Consider the following 17,686-nt stretch of genomic DNA (forward strand, 5'->3'; position numbering starts at 1 on the left):
CCACTCACCGTTAACTGTTTAGTGACCACTCCAGACTCGATTGCTGATCTGTTCATGGCTTTGAGGACCTCAAAATCAGGCGCCTCAATGAAAACAACGTAGGGCAAGAACTCTGACGTCCGCAGGACTTTGAGAGCCTTTAGGAATGTATACTTTTACATGCATTGTTGCATCACTCTGGCATTGAAGTGATTCTATTACCTGGGGGTTGACATCCAGGATGCAAATCTTCCCTGTTTCTGTCACCTCTTGTATGGAGTTGATTTTCGTACCATACAAGTTCCCGTCATACTCGCCGTGTTCCAAGAAACGGCCGTTTTTGATGTCACACTCCATCTCGCCACGTATCATGAAGGAGTACATCTGACCGTCCTTCTCGTCTACCTTTGGTTTCCTGGAGGTGACTGGAGAGAGAAAAAGATCGCAGATGAAATGTAGGTGGTTAGACGAAGTGAAATGTGTACCTGCACTCACAAGGGATGGTGGTGCCATAACGCTGGGGATCCAACACCAGCAGCTTGTTCTTTAGACTGCGACGGCCAACGCCCTGGGCACCGATCAGGACCAACGTCTTCCTCCTGAACGGCGGCACCTTGGCAACCTCTTCATAGATTCGCAACTCGTGACGATCAAATTCTTTGTCAGAAACGCCATTAATTAGGGATCTGATACTTCGAGAAGGGTTTACTAAAAGGTGGATTTAAGTACCTGCATTCTTTGTGGTTAAATACATCATCTTTTTCTTCTTCTTGCCACCCATCCCAGCACACAGAGGACCTGAAAGTGACACGAACTCTAGATATTTTAGTACAATGTGCAGACGTACATATACACTGTAAACTTATTTTTAGCATAACAAAGGAAAAGGTTAATATAGTCTGCTCCTCTTTCCCCCTACTCTTTATCTCCTTTCTTTTGCTATTCCAGTAATCATTACATGTATTGTTGCATTTGAAGAAATTGCAATGTTGAGAATAGAGGCAATTGTTTTTTACATTATCTCTATTGGTATTATCATTGGGGCAGCACAGTGACAGAGGGGTTAGTGCGTCTGCGTCACAATACGAAGGTCCTCAGTAGTCCTGGGTTCAATCCCGGGTCAGGATCTTTCTGTGTGGAGTTTGCATGTTCTCCCCGTGACTGCGTGGGTTCCCTCTGGGTACTCCGGCTTCCTCCCACTTCCCAAGACATGCACCTGGGGATAGGTTGATTGGCAACACTAAAATGGGCCCTGGTGTGTGAATGTGAGTGTGAATGTTGTCTGTCTATATGTGTTGGCCCTGTAATGAGGTGGCGACTTGTCCAAGGTGTACACCGACTTCCGCCCTATTGTAGCTGAGATAGGCACCAGCGACCCCAAAGAGAATAAGCGGTAGAAAATGGATGGGTATTATCATTGCTCCGTTGTAGTCCATTGTTATTAGTGTTATTACCATGTACTTCACTAATGTGTTATTTATCATCCGTCCATCCATTATCTACCGCTCATTCCCTTTTGGGGTCGCGGGGGGTGCTGGCGCCTATCTCAGCTACAATCGGGCAGAAGGCGGGGTACACTCTGGACAAGTCGCCACCTAATCGCAGGGCCAACACAGACAACATTCACACTCACATTCACACACTAGGGCCAATTAAGTGTTGCCAATCAACCTATCATCTTTGGTATATTTGCATAAATCATATTTGCTAATGTAGTTCCATTGTTTTTATGTTATTGTCTCTCTCTGTCTTGTCTTCGCAATTTCTCCGCATCTTCCTGTTTTCTCTTCTTTTCTATACCCCGCCTGCGACTAAATACATCTGAATATATAATAATGTAAAATATAAATAGGGCACTAAGAGAAAACACTTCTCTTTAGGAAAGTAACTCTGTACAGCACATATGAAAATCTACATCACCACAGAAAAGGACAGATATGAAAATAATAAATACAATTATTTAAAAAAAACATTTTTAATTATACCTGTATATAAAATATACAATGGGCCCTCAGTTTTAATTCCAACATTTGTTTCACCAGATATACGAACCAGTCTTCATACACTGTCTTGGTTTTGACACAATTAAACACACATTGGTCAACTCAATCTGTATGCTTTTTTTATTGAGTAGGGTTGCGAAATAACTCACATTAGAGCCAAATAAAGTAGTAGCATACAGTAATAGTCTAATCAAATTCAACAAGAGACTTGGAGTCATGTTTTGAGTCTGCAAGTGTTACTGAACGCACCAAATTGCTATCCCAAGGCTCTGCAACCTATGGTGTTGCAGAGCCTTTCAATTGTGGCTCCAGCTGGTTTGTGCTTCTGTGTACTGTAGTCACTATGCTGTTCATTCGTGCGTTTTAAAATTTTTATTACAAATATTAATGGTGGAGAAGGCAAAGGTAGGCTGTACACCATGGAAATACTTTGTATAGGAGAAAAATGGTGGACACAATGGAAGAATAATTACGCAAAAGTGAATCTTAAAAGGCCTACTGAAACCCACTACTACCCACCACGCAGTCTAATAGTTTATATATCAATGATGAAATCTTAACATTGCAACACATGGCAATACGGACGGTTTAGTTTACTTGATTGCAATTTTAAATTTTGAGCGGAAGTATCATGCTAAAACGTCGCGGTATGATGACGCTTGACGTCACGCATTGTAGAGAACATTTTGGTCCAGCACCATTCACAGCTATAAGTTGTCTCATTCATCGCATTATTCCACATTATTATGGACATCTGTGTCGCTGAATCTTTTGCAATTTGTTCAATTAATAATGAGACGTCAAAGAAGAAAGATGGAGGTGGGAAGCGGTGTACTGCGGCCGCCATTAGCAACACAAACACAGCCGGTGTTTCCTTGTTTACATTCCCGAAAGATGACTGTGAAGCTTTACTATGGAACAGAGCGGTCGAGCGAACATGGTTGCCTACCAAATGTCAACAGACAGATTTCTGAGAAAATGATGGTAATAAGTCGGCTGTTACCGTAGACATGAGCGGCGAGCTTACGTTGTTACTCCTGCACCTGTCAAAGAGGCAGCTGCAACTCTCTTGCCTCCTCCCACCAGCCGCCCCCGACCGTCGGATGCTACACCGTTGTTGGAGGGGGAAAAAAATAAAATCTCAACCCAGCCCGAACGGCTGCCTTGCCCTGTCGAGAAACGTGGCTTCTCTCAGAGACACTGCAGTCACCACACCCGTGGCCACACCCCTCCGACTTTTCAGGCTGTACAGGTACGACCATATAATCTCACTAAAACACTAGTGACACAATAAACAGATAAGGGATTTTCCAGAATCATTCTCGTTTTTTTTTCCTAGTCCTTCACTGTCACTTTCCTCATCCACAAATTTTTCATCCTCTCTCAAATTAATGGGGAAATCGTCGCTTTCTCAGTCAGAATCGCTCTCGCTGCTGGTGGCCATGATTATAAACAATGTGAGGAGCTCCACAACCCATAACGTCACACGCACATCGTCTGATACTTCCGGTACAGGCAAGGCTTTTTTATTAGCAACCAAAAGTTGCAAACTTTATTGTCAATGTTCTCTACTAAATCCTTTCAGCAAAAATATGGCAATTTCGGGAAATTATCAAGTATGACACATAGAATGGACCTGCTATCCCCCTTTAAATAAGAATATCTCATTTCAGTAGGCCTTAAGAAACATGACTAGCCAGGAAGCAACTGCTGGAGCTTCTCACTTAGGGAAAGATGCAAAAACCGTTTAGGAAAACGATACGTGAAGTTACCTTCAATTTAGTGGTCAAATAAGTTTTGTGGCTCCAAGTCGGTTTTGAGTCAGGTGGAAACCGGGTCACATGGCTCTTTTGATGCAAAAAGTTGTCAACCCCTTGTCAAACAATCAAGCAATTTGTCTGGCACATGCGTGTGTGATCAGTTGAGGTAAACAAAGTCAGGTGAGTGGACAGCTGTCTTCTTGGTTACAATAAGAGTGCCAGAAAAATGTCAATGGATGTTCTCATTTATCCAGGTCATTGTATTCTCAGGGCATTCAATCGATTGCAACTAGACTGTTTGGTTTGTCTAATAAGGAGAAACACACTATTGAATTCAAGGACAAATTCGTAGAAAAGCACAAAGCAGGCGTCCGGGCTCTTCCTCTTCTTTCTCCCTCCCTACTCTTCTCTGTCTTTGACGTCACTTTTACCTTTTCAATAAAGAGGTAAAAGTGAGTTTTCTGCCTGAAAAAAGTAACTATTCTCTGCGCAGTGTTACTATTATTTGGTGTTTGAGACAGAGAAATTGGATTTATATTGTTTCTTATTTTTCAACTGCCCCTTTGGAAAAAATTAATAACCAAATGATTGGCAACACTAAATTGGCATGTGAATGTTGTCTGTAAATATGTGTAAATTGTCCGGGGGGGGTACCCTGCCTTCCGCTCAAGTGCAGCTGAGATTGGTTCCAGCACCCCCACCCCGCGACCCCCGAAGGGGATAAGCAGTAGAAAATGGAGGGATTACCACTATACAGCTCAAGGTCTTCGTTATCATTTCCCACTAGATGGCAGCATATACACGTTCTGCTGACATAAGAAATAGTATTCCTGAACTGTACTGTACAATATACACAGTCAGGAATACTCTTATATGGCAATTATATATATTATGTATACTTATTATATTAACTATGTTGGGAGGGTGTCTTTTATAAAGGCATATATAAATAGGTGACCAGTATAGCTTACGAATTATAACACATTTGGACATCCATCCATCCATTTTCTACCGCTTGTCCCTTTTGGGGTGCGGGGGGTGCTGGAGCCTATCTCAGCTGCATTCGGGCGGAAGGTGGTGAACACCCTGGACAAGTTGCCACTTCATCACAGGGCCAGCACAGATACAGACGACAGTGATGGTATTTAATAAGTAAACACTGCAATTGTGTTGGTATATCATAACATTCGCAGTGATGATCTTTGTTGTCCTTCTGATTGAAAGGCAATACTGTGCTGCACCCCAGCTTTTGTGTCTGTCAAGAACCGCACAGAGCACATGGATGCAAATTAAATGTACTGTTGTATTGATTTTCGATTGCTGACGTTCCTATTGAAAGTGATTGTGATAAGCAGTAGCTTGGACCAGGCCACATTGAAAGTCATGCTGTTCTCATTACTAGTACCCTAGCGCTCACAGGCAGACTGTAGAGGTGACAGGATGAGATGCGTGCATGATACCGAGAGAAACAGATGTCTTTGGTGCTGGTGTGTTTATGCAGCATTGGGTCAAATCTGCATAATTGGGAGTTTTTCTCTCCCTTTTCCTTTGTTCTCTGTGGTACTGTACCTGTGGTAACAAACTCTAGATCTCTTTTCACAAAGGCTTTCCTCTTCTCCTCAAGGAGCTGACTTGGAATTAAACCTGCACTACCTCCCTGGATGTGGCAGGCCTAGGAATGGAAACATATCAAGCTGAGAAAAACAGGTCAACAAGACCCTGAACTCCTCTGTTCTGAATATCTTAGTGCACGTTTGTGTGCGAGGCTCTTCTGACCTGCCACCAGTTGAGGTCTTCCTGGTTGAATATTTGCAGAATGTCGCCACTGCAGAAGCCAAGTCCTGCTTCTTTACAGGGAATCAGGTTATCGTGGGATGGGTCATAGTCAAAGTGACACTTAACAAATGCCTGGAATGGAAGGTATAAGAATTACAAGAAGATTCAAAACAAACAGGCATACAAACCAATATGGATGTTACACTTTGTTATATTGTGGAACTCTACTATATATCATTAAAGGTGTTGCTAACATTTAGATGACCTTCTTTAGCCACATGAGAGAAATAAGATAAATAACACTGAGTGAGATGCAAACATAGCCCTCTTTCGCTATGCATGACACATCAATGATCTGGTGTCCATCATTATAAAACATCCATAAACACCCCAGTCTACTCTCTGTCAGAGCCTACAGCTCATAAAACAAATCCCAAACCACAACCTTCACTGACACCACAAAGAGAGACTTAACGCCGAGAAACGGGGAGAGAGAGAGATGGATAGATAAATAGAGCCCAAATACGTACCCATGGAAACCATTCTCTGCCCCCTCTGCACTTGACGCCTTTTCTCATACTCAAGTGACTTATTAATGTTAAAAAACACGCCTGTCTTTCAACAAGCCAGTTGAAACAATGTTACACAGACTTGACTGGGTGTGTAAGCTAAATTAGGGCTTTTTCAGGAACTAAAATAAGAGTCCATGGAGTTTTTTTTTCAACTCCAGTTACATTAACAAATACCTTGTTGACCTCTTTTTTCATGTTTTCATGTGAACTGACCTGTCTGGGTGTGTGTGGCTCCTGATAGCTGGGCAGGATCTTCAGCACCACGCTTCCACTCGCCTGCTTCAGCATCTCCTGCAGCACTTTGGGGTCGTTCCCCACCTCCTTGCCATTCACCTCCTTAATGATGTCCCCCACATGGAGCAAACCTTGCTGGTCAATCATGCCTCCATGGAGGATTCTGGCAATCACCAACTCGCCACTCTCCACTCGAAACGTTACTCCCTGTGCACAAAAATGTTTAAATGCCAAAGAAATTCTATCACTGCTTGCTAATCTAAGTATTTGAAGTTAAAACAGAACAAAGGCTGATCTTGGCAATGACATTGACTATTGATCCATTGGCTAATGAACTGACGGGAGATATATCCTCTATATTTTGTCTTGAGGTATCTTTTTTCTTCTTTTAAACAAGGCCAAAACAAGACTTCCCGCTGTAGTGCATGAGTTGCTTCCAAAATACAATCAATCAGACCTACCAGGTGCTCACCAGACACCTTTCGGATGCCCACCATCCTGACGGCGTCAGGTGGGACAGGTTGGTTGTTGAGGGCTGCATCCATGAAGGCACAGGGGCTTGGAGGTGGAGTCTCATAGTTTTTAGAAGCTACAGAGTCATGGGTCTCCAGGAGAGACTGTCAGAAAATACATGACAATGTTGTTATAACCATCAAATAAAGGCAACATCATGCTTCATTGAATATATAAGACGCTCCAACCCATGCTCACATATCTGTGAAGCTCACTAGAGCTGCAAATCAATTATATTGATAGTGGCCCAGCATTCACCTTTAAGCCTAATTTCCACTCAGACCTGAATGCCTCTTCATTCTGAGTTTGCACTGAGATTTAGAGCCTATGTTTAACAACCTGAAAATGGGGCTCTTTCAAGATGCGGAGCAGCTCGTCGGCTGTGTGGCTCCTGTGTGCCAGTGGACTGAGCTCCTTGAGGATGTCCTGGACCAGCTCCACGTTGTTCTCCCTCACTGCCTCAAGCTTGGGCTCTTCAAAGCGCTCATGAGCCTTAGTTTTCATGTGGAGAAAGCAGATTAAAAAAAAAAGTACCAGCATTACAATAGGATAGTGTCAATTCTAGATAGTAAGTTTTTAGACTGCGGTTTCTCATTCAGTAACTGTGAAACAACAAATGGCAATATCAAAACCTACAACAGACAGCACAAAAAGATAAAAGTTTTTGTTTATCCTAGTTTTGGTCAGCATGTTCTGTGACATATCAATATTTCAGTGAGTGGACATTTATTTTTTACTTTCTTCCCCTCCCCAGCCAATGAACCACTAAGTAGATCCAGGGCCATCAGCAGTTATTCTTTAAAGCTGACCTATGATGACTTTAATCACATAAAAAAACACTTCCTTGTCCAGATAATAGGCATTGGATATGCTTTGGTGTGACTCATGCGTACATTTTACTCCACAGTTACTTTTACAACCCTTTTTTTTAGTCTGTCTACAAGACCTTTGATTGCGGTGGCATTCCTAGATTGCAAATGAAACCACGCCATACCTCATAATTTATCCCTAAAATGTACACTGTTTAAAAATACATGTTGAAGTTGTCGCAGCAATTTTTTTCCCCAGACACGGTCAATAACTTCATAAATATACAGATTCGGTCAATCACAACATTAGATACACTTACAGACTCGCTGATTGATTCATAGAGTGCATTTTTTTTAAATCTGCTTTTAGCAGCATTTACGTCACTGCATGTTGGTGTTTCTTTGTGCATGCCACAATTAAATTGAAATAAAAGTTAATCCTACCTTTTTGTGTGTTTCCTCACAGCCTAAAGAAGAGTGCTTAGCTCTTAGCCAGTAGCTCTGGCTAAGAGATTGAATTAATGTCTAAAGTACAAAACCCAAAACCAGTGAAGTTGGCACCTTGTGTAAATCGTAAATAAAAAAAGAATACAAATCTTTTTCAACCTATATTCAATTGAATAAACTGCAAAGACAAGATACTTAATGTTCGAACTGGTAAACTTTGTTATTTTTCGCAGATATTGGCTCATTTGGAATTTGATGCATGCAACATGGTTAAAAAAAGATGGCACAAGTGGCAAAAGAAACTGGAAAATTTGAGGAATGCTCATCAAACACTTATTTGGAACATCCCACAGGTGAACAGGCTACCTGCGAACAGGTGGGGGTCATGATTGGGTATAAAAGCAGCTTCCATGAAATGCTCAGTCATTCACAAACAAGGATGGGGCGAGGGTCACCACTTTGTGAACAAATGTGTGAGCAAATTGTCGAACAGTCAGCTATTGCAAGGAATTTAGGGATTTCACCATCTACAGCAGGGGTAAGGAATCTTTGGCTCTCGAGCCAGATGCGGCTCTTTTGATGACCGTATCTGGCTCTCAGATAAATCTTAGGTGACATAGCTTAACACGATAAGTAATGAATAATTCTGCTGGTAATCACAGTGTTAAAAAAAAACGTTCAAAATACAAACATTCTCATGTATCTTAATCCATCCATTCGTTTTCTACCGTGCCTGTTCAAGAAGTCGCATTAATGGTAAGAAGGGTTTTATTTATTATCTGTTAGCTTCAGAATAACAATGTTATTAAAAAGAATAAGAGAATTAATTTACTCCAAAAATGTTGGTCTTACTTAAAAATGCACACATTTAGTTGGATTCAGTTTAAAAAAATATATTATATGGCTCTCACGGAAATACATTTTAAAATATTTGGCTTTCATGGCTCTCTCAGCCAAAAAGGTTCCCGACCCCTGATCTACAGTCTGTAATATCATCAAAACATTCAGAGAATCTGGAGGAATCACTGCAAGACCGAAAACCAACATTGAATGCCCGTGAGCTTCAATTCCTCAGGCGGTACTGCATCAAAAACCAAGTCTGTGTGTAAAGGATATCACCACATGCGCTTCAGAAAACCACTGTCAGTAACTACAGTTTGTCGCTACATCTGTAAGTGTAAGTTAAAACTCTACTATGCAAAGCCAAAGCCATTTATCATTAACACCCAGAAACACTGCCGGCTTTGCTCGGCCCGAGCCCATCTAAGATGGACTGATGCAAAGTGGAAAAATGTTCTGTGGTCTGATGAGTCCACATTTCAAATTGTTTTTGGAAACTGTGGACATCGTGTCCTCCAGAAGAAAGAGGAAAATAACTATCGGGATTGTTATAGGCGCAAAGTTCAAAAGCCAGCGTCTGTGATGGTATGGGGGTGTATTAGTGCCCAAGGCATGGGTAACTTACACATCTGTGAAGGCAAAATTATTGCTGAAAGGTACATACAAGTTTTGGAGCAACATATGTTGCCATCAAAGCAACAACTTTTTTGTGGACGCCCCTGCTTATTTCAGCAAAACAATGCCAAGTCACATTCTGCACGTGTTACAACAGCGTGGCTTCATACCAGACTGGCCTGCCTGTAGTCCAGACCTGTCTCCCCACTGAAAATGTGTGGCACATTATGAAGCGTAAAATACGAAAACGAAGACCCCTGACTTTTAAACAACTCAAGCTCAAGCAAGAATGGGGAGGAATTCCACCTGAAAATTGGTCTCAGTTCCCTGATGTTTACTGAGAGTTGTTAAAAGGAAAGGCCATGTGACACAGTGGAAAAAAATGCCCCTGTGCCAACTATTTTTGCAATGTGTTTCTACCATTTAAATTCTAAGGTAATAATTTAAAAAAAAAATTTAAGTTTCTCATTTCGCACATTAAATATCTTGTCTTTGCAGGCTATTCAATTGAATATGAGTAGAAAATGATTTGCAAATTATTGTATTCTGTTTTTATTTATGATTTACACACCATACCAACTTCACTGGTTTTGGGTTTTGTATGTCCACCTCGCTGTGACGTCACAACCTAGCCAAATTGCAAAACCCCACAAACAGAGGTATCCAAAACTGTGTGCAAGCGCACGCCCAAAAAGCATTAACCTTATGATTAGATGTATTGGCATTGTTTAACACGAGTATCCAACTTAGTAACACTTCTAAGTCAAAATGGCAAAATTCATCACAGGTCCCATTTCATACATTACAGCTAATGGACGTAAATTATTTGTCTAAAACGTTTTAGGTGTAAACAAGACCTTAGATAATATAAAATATATGGTGCAAAAAAAGTACACCAAGAAGTTCATTACATGTACTGCAGCCTTTAGAAAAAAATATTTTCATATCAGCCTCTCTCAGTGTATTGGCACACGCTTGCTGATTTAGTGCTTTGGCACATTTCAGTGTAACCTGCTAGAGCAATCTGTCAGTGTTTGGCTCTTGGACAACATGGTGACACGAATATGAAGCACTCTTCATGGAGATAACAGTTTCTTATTTACTTATACATACAATGAAGAAAATAAGTATTTGAACACCCTGCTATTTTGTAAGTTCTCCCACTTAGAAATCATGGAGGGGTCTGAAATGTTCACGGTAGGTGCATGTCCACAGTATGAGAGATAACCTAAAAAGAAAAATCCAGAAATCACAATCTATAGTTTTTTAACAATTTATTTGTGTGATACAGCTGAAAAAAAGTATTTGAACACCAATAATACTATTTGGTAGAGTAGCCTTTGTTTGCAATTACAGAGGTCAAACGTTTCCTATAGTTCTTCACCAGGTTTGCACAGACTGCAGGAGGGATTTTCGCCCACTCCTCCATACAGATCTTCTCTAGATCAGTCAGGTTTCGGGGCTGTCGCTGAGTAACACAGACTTTAAGCTACCTCCAAAAATTTTCAATTGGATTTAGGTCTGGAGACTGGCTAGGCCACTCCAGAACCTTGATATGGTTCTTACGAAGCCACTTCTTGGTTTTCCTGGCTGTGTGCTTTGGGTCATTGTCATGTTGGAAGATCCAGCCACGACTCATCTTCAATGACCTGACTGAGGGAAGGAGGTTTTTGGCCAAAATCTCACAATACATGGCTGCAGTCATCCTCTCTTTAATACAGTATAGTCATCCTGTCCCATGAGCAGAAAAACAACCCCAAAGCATGATGCTACCACCCCCATGCTTCACAGTAGGAATGGTGTTCTTGGGATGGTAAGCATCATTCTTCTTCCTCTAAACACGCATAGTGGAGTTATGATCAAAAAGGTAAATTTTGGTCTCATCTGTCCACAAAATATTCTCCTATGACTCCTCTAGATCAGTGGTTCTTAACCTGGGTTCGATCGAACCTCAGGGGTTCGGCAGAGCCTCTGCCGCAGCGGTCAAGACACACCAGACTCATGAATTGATTAACGTGAACCCAGACCTAATTAAACAAGTTGAAAAACTTATTCGGGTGTTACCATTTAGTGGTCAATTGTACGGAATATGTACTGTACTGTGCAATCTACTAATAAAAGTTTCATTCAATCAATCAATCAATCGTGTAAATAAAAACATCTCCCAATCGGCATATCTGTACTGTAAAGTTAACATTTGAATGACAATAAAAAGGAAGTCTAAGTATTATGGCTACCCCCCAAACAATGTTCCCTCTAATTTTCCATCCAATTTGCAAGTGTGTAATTTGTTGTGAGTTCATGCACTGTGTTGTTTTCGTTCTTTGAACAAGGTGATGTTCATGTTTTGCACTAGTAAAAAAACAAAACATATAACTTTGTATTGAATTTGAAAAAAAAAATAAAAAAAACATTTTATTTTTCACTAAAGAAGGGTTTGATGAATGTGCATATGAAACTGGTGGGGTTCGGTACCTCCAACAAGGTTAAGAACCACTGCTCTAGATCATCCAAATGGTCATTGGCAAACTTAAAACGGGCCTTAACATGTGCTGGTTTGAGCAGGGGAACCTTCCGTGCCATGCATGATTTCAAACCATGACGTCTTAGTGAATTACTGACAGTGACCATGGAAACAGTGGTCCCAGCTCTTGTCAGGTCATTGACCAAGTCCTGCCGTGTAGTCCTGGGCTGATTCCTCACCTTTCTTAGCATCATTGAAATCCCACAAGGTGATATCTTGCATGGGGCTCCACTTCGATTGAGATTGACCGTCATGTTTAGCTTCTTCCATTTTCTAATGATTGCTCCAACAGGGGACCCTTTTTCACCAAGCTGCTTGGCAATTACTCCGTAGCCCTTTCCATCCTTGTGGAGTTGTACAATTTTGTCTCTGGTGTCTTTGGACAGCTCTTTGCTCTTAGCCATGCTGAATGTTTGGGTCTTACTGATTGTATGGGGTGGACAGGTGTCTTTATGCAGCTAACGACCTCACACAGGTGCATCTGATTCAGTATAATACAGTGGAGTGGAGGAGGAGTTTTAAAGGCGGACTAGCAGGTCTTTGAGGTACAGAATTGTAGCTGATAGACAGGTGTTCAAATACTTATTTTTAGCTGTATCACATGAATAAATTGTTAAAAAAATAATAGATAGTGATTTCTGGATTTCACGGTGGCAGAGGGGTTAGTGCGTCTGCCTCACAATACGAAGGTCCTGCAGTCCTGGGTTCAAATCCAGGCTCGGGATCTTTCTGTGTGGAGTTTGCATGTTCTCCCCGTGAATGCGTGGGTTCCCTCCGGGTACTCCGGCTTCCTCCCACCTCCAAAGACATGCACCTGGGGATAGGTTGATTGGCGACACTAAAATTGGCCCTAGTGTGTGAATGTGAGTGTGAATGTTGTCTGTCTATCTGTGTTGGCCCTGCGATGAGGTGGCGACTTGTCCAGGGTGTACCCCGCCTTCCGCCCGATTGTAGCTGAGATAGGCGCCAGCGCCCCCCGCGACCCCGAAAGGGAATAAGCGGTAGAAAATGGATGGATGGATGGATTTCTGGATTTTTATTTTTAGGTTATCTCTCATACAGTGGACATGCACCTACTGTGAAAATGTCAGACCCCTCCATGATTTCTGAGTGGGAGAACTTGCAAAATAGCAGGTTGTTCAAATACTTATTTTCTTATATATATATATATATATATATATATATATATATATATATATATATATATATATCCCACGATTCCATTCAATATTGATTTTTAGGGTCGCGATTCGATAATATATCGATTTTTTCGATTCAACGCGATTCTCGATTCAAAAACGATAATTTTCTGATTCAAAACGATTCTGTATTCATTCAATACATAGGATTTCAGCAGGATCTACCCCAGTCTGCTGACATGCAAGCAGAGTAGTAAATTTTTTTTTAAAAGCTTTTATAATTGTAAAGGACAATGTTTTATCAACTGATTGCAATAATGTAAATTTGTTTTAACTATTAAACAAACAAAAAATATGCCTTATTTTATCTTTGTGAAAACTTTGGACACAGTGTGTTGTCAAGCTTATGAGATCGACATTTTATAAATGTCTAATGAGAATGTCAATGAGGGATTTTTAATCACTGCTATGCTGAAATTATAACTAATATTGATACTGTTGTTGATAATATTCATTTCTGTTTCACTACTTTTGGTTTGTTCTCGTCGTGTTTGTGTCTCCTCAATTGCTCTGTTTATTGCAGTTCTGAGTGTTGCTGGGTCAGGTTTGGTTTTGGATTGCATTGTTATGGTATTGCTGTGTATTGGTTTGTTGGATTGATAAAAAAAATAAGAATTAAAAATACAATTAAAAATCGATTTTTTTAAAAATGAGAATCGATTCTGAATCGCACAACCTGAGAATCGCGATTTGTATTCGAATCGATTTTTTCCCACACCCCTAATATATATATATATATATATATATATACACATATACATACACACACACACACGCACGCATACACACACCCATATCTGAAGTTTGTCGCGGTAACGTTTTATATGAAATGTCTCTATTACCTTATGCAAGATGTACATTTGAGGTTATAGTGAGTTGGATCATCACTACTATTCATTCTACAGTGAGCCTGGTGCAATCAATCCACTGTACATATACAGGAAGGATTGCTCTTGATCTTTCTGGCTACGAGAGCTTTGCTAGTACAGACCGATTTACAGCCTGTTAAGTGTTTATAGATCCACTACTGAGGTCAAGAGTGTGTATAACCCTGGAAGAAAAATCTACACAAGTCAGTATGGCATCTTTACTATTAGCTAGCTTCAGCAGCTATGTAATTCAAAGTCAATAGAATTCCTGTTTTAATTGTGCAACACTAGCATGGACATTTGTTGAATAAAACCAATATAACCAAATCAGGAGAAACACTGCTATGTTTTCGATGCACCAACTCTTAATTGGCTTAAAGGGGCTTTTTAAACCACAATATTAGAGAAGTACCACCTAGAAGTCTGCTACTGCTAGACTTCCATTTTACCACCTTTATATCATAAAGATGAGGCCAAAAAATTAAATCCTCACTCTATCATTTGAATTTGATAGCACATTATAAGCTGTAATACTAAAAATGAGATTACGCCAAAAGAAAATTGATTTGGAATGTTCTTCAAAGCACGTATGTCATTTGTGCAAATAAGCTACTAAATGCTTTAAATTAATTGGATTTGACACACTTTGGTCAATTTGAATTTGTCAACAATAAAGGGAACTTCCTTGCACAAAATCCACAAGTCCAGTTTACAATACAAACAAATGTGTGACTCATGGCTATTTTTGTTTAATTGCATTTTAAAGCCACATGTTGCATCTGCTGCTCCCTCGTACACTAATTAGAATTTATCTTATCTAGCATTTCAATGTCATTATGACAGCCATTCGGAAAAATATTTTGCTCTCTTTTTGTCCTATTATCTTTACTGTCATACCCGTTTCCATGCAACCTTTGTCGAAAAATAAAATTAAGTAAGTTTGACATGTTAGAGAAAGAGTTAGGCGTTCACAAATAGATAATTAAAAACACCATGATCAGCAACAAATTATCAGTACCATAACACTACTTTGTTCTTACCATGGGGCTCTCCATGATGCCTTTGAGGAAGATGAGATCCAGGTCATTGGCAGTGGTGGAGCTGATGCTGTCACTCAGCGTGTCAAAGGCCTGATGCATGGCTACAGACAAAATACAAAACATGCAAAAATTACAGACTGGAAATATACAGTGGTTTCTTTAAAACAAGGCTATTCAACTGGTGGTCCGAGGGCTAAATCCATCCAGGTAATGACACTATACTGGCTCCCGAGTTCAGTTCAAAACTTAAGAGACAAACATTTTTTGGCAGAAAATTCCTAAAAACACTAGAGTGCTCATGTTGTATAGAGAAACTTGGATCAGTGTAAACACTTTGGCAGCAGATCTTTGCATTGACATTTTAACCTTGCTAGTAAACACTGGGGTCTAAACTTGTCATTTACATAACTGAAGCATTCCTCAAGGCACTCTGTTGAGTCCTCTCCTATTTGACGGCAGTACAGTTTTTCATAATGTGATTTGTGTAACCAAAGTGTTGCTGTAGCTTGTGTACTTCAGATGCAGTTATTAGTTAGTTGTTCCACATTTATTCAAATGGTGGTCCACGAGTCCACGACTCACACTTTTGCAGTAGGTCCTTAAAGAGCAGCGCGCTCCTTAAACTCTGACAAAATATATAGACTAAAATCTAATATCTACTGTATAGGACGCTGGTCCTCTCAAATATACAACATATTGAATTTATATTTTTAAGTATTGGCTTTAAGGAAATATGGCCGTCCAAAACATTTTTTTCCGAATATCACTGCTTTAGAAGGTTTTCAATCCAGCTATATTTTTTCAACATATTATTTATATTAACAAGGCTGTGTCGTCAGCAAAATGGATTAAACCACTTGGCAGTAACTAGCAGAATTTGCTGTTAATTTGGGTAGAACAAGTTTACTGGCTAATGAAAGGTATAACAAGAGCTTATTACAAATAGTTAGGAAACACTTGATGGTGTCAAAACAAGTTTTATTTTCTTGCAAGTCTTACAGCCAAGAGGAAATATCAAAACAGAGTTGGTGTGTTTATCCTGCATCTGACACTGTGATAATTCCATGTTTACAGCAAGTAACTGGCTCAGACCAAATGTGACTTACACATCAATGCTAAACCAATCAAAGCACTCGGGATGAGAGGAAGTCAATATAAAGAAATATTTGTTGAACATTATAGTAGATGTTTTTCCGACGAGAATGGGATTCAAACCCATGTGTGTAGAGCACAATGTAAGTTTTTCTCTCAGTATATACAAAAGTATTCAGCCAATACATATTGTAGTAGGGTTTTAGAAAGGCCATGTTCAGTGCCACATGTTGATCTTGACCTCAAAGCCAGAAAAAGGACACAAGTCACATCTTGGATTATACTCAGGAGGAAATAGAAGCCGGACTGGAGCTGATGACCTTGTTCATTACGCAGCCCTTCCGCCCTCTCATACAATCATTTCATAAGTAAATGGAATTACTAATTGGATGAGTCTTCCAAGTATTTTCATTTTTTAACCACCTCTCCTCCAGCAGGAGGAAGGCCAGATTTGCACCTGGCAGAGTAGACATTAGAGCAGCAGGCCAAGTTAGATGGCCCACATAATTATCTTTAATCAATTGGGTCTCACTGTACCAGGCTTTTTTCCTCACTTTTGGGTAACTTTTGTTGCTTGTATTGCAGAAATCGGACAACATGTAGGCCTCGGCCGATAAATTTTGCTTGAAGATGCAACACTGTTTTGAGAGCAAACTAATCACTGATATGATAAAACATAAGAATGCAAGTACCGGTACACCCTTTCCAAAGCAATAAACTTGTATTTATTGTATATTTTAACATTGTAATTGGAATTAGCACTTTTATATCTCCATTAAGTTAAATACACCAAATGAATAGCAATAAAATATACTCCGTCCGTCAGCAACATTTTGCGTTGGAATAAAAATAAAAACCAAAAGCAAAAAAAAAACCTGTCTCAGTGGAGGAGGAACTGGAAGACCCTCAAATATACACAATCAAAAAAACAAATAAAAGGGCGAAATAAAGTACTGACATACAAAGTTGCACTTCAATATTGAACATGAAGGCATATGCAGAGTTTTCCATTACTTAACTGACAATCCAGTTAGGACCTTTGTAAAAAATGCAGTGTAACAAAATAAATACTACAGTAATAGCAGATTGATTCACAGGCCATTTGAAAAAAATACTTTAGCTTGGCAGATTCCAAGTGAGGAAACATCATCATGACATGACAACATGACAAATGTTTGTCAAATGTTAAGCCTTTTGTGAAATGCCAGTTTCTCATCTGTATTAAAGGCTTACTTAAATGAGATTTTCTTATTTAAACGGGGATAGCAGGTCCATTCTATGTGTCATACTTGATCATTTCGCGATATTGCCATATTTTTGCTGAAAGGATTTAGTACAGAACATCGACGATAAACTTCGCAACTTTTGGTCGCTAAAAAAAAAGCCATGCCTGTACCGGAAGTAGCAGAGGATG

The 17,686-nt window shown here is 40.0% G+C and overlaps 1 protein-coding gene across 3 annotated transcripts in view; it reads right to left on the minus strand.

The window, feature by feature from the left end:
• mpp2b (MAGUK p55 scaffold protein 2b) overlaps positions 1 to 17,686 on the minus strand; it is a 77,929-nt gene that overhangs the window by 4,465 nt on the left and 55,778 nt on the right. For all 3 annotated transcript variants that reach the window (XM_061909148.1, XM_061909147.1, XM_061909146.1), the window contains 10 exons: positions 15,181 to 15,281; positions 7,177 to 7,329; positions 6,786 to 6,941; positions 6,304 to 6,531; positions 5,519 to 5,650; positions 5,312 to 5,414; positions 709 to 777; positions 475 to 636; positions 202 to 404; positions 9 to 137 (listed from right to left, as the gene is read on the minus strand). In XM_061909148.1, coding sequence (XP_061765132.1) covers positions 9 to 137; positions 202 to 404; positions 475 to 636; positions 709 to 777; positions 5,312 to 5,414; positions 5,519 to 5,650; positions 6,304 to 6,531; positions 6,786 to 6,941; positions 7,177 to 7,329; positions 15,181 to 15,279 — 1,434 coding nt within the window. In that variant the 5' untranslated portion in view covers positions 15,280 to 15,281. The remainder of the gene's footprint in view (positions 1 to 8; positions 138 to 201; positions 405 to 474; positions 637 to 708; positions 778 to 5,311; positions 5,415 to 5,518; positions 5,651 to 6,303; positions 6,532 to 6,785; positions 6,942 to 7,176; positions 7,330 to 15,180; positions 15,282 to 17,686) is intronic.

The sequence above is a fragment of the Nerophis ophidion genome, linkage group LG08 (genome assembly GCF_033978795.1).
Source record: "Nerophis ophidion isolate RoL-2023_Sa linkage group LG08, RoL_Noph_v1.0, whole genome shotgun sequence".
NCBI classification, from domain to species: domain Eukaryota; kingdom Metazoa; phylum Chordata; class Actinopteri; order Syngnathiformes; family Syngnathidae; genus Nerophis; species Nerophis ophidion.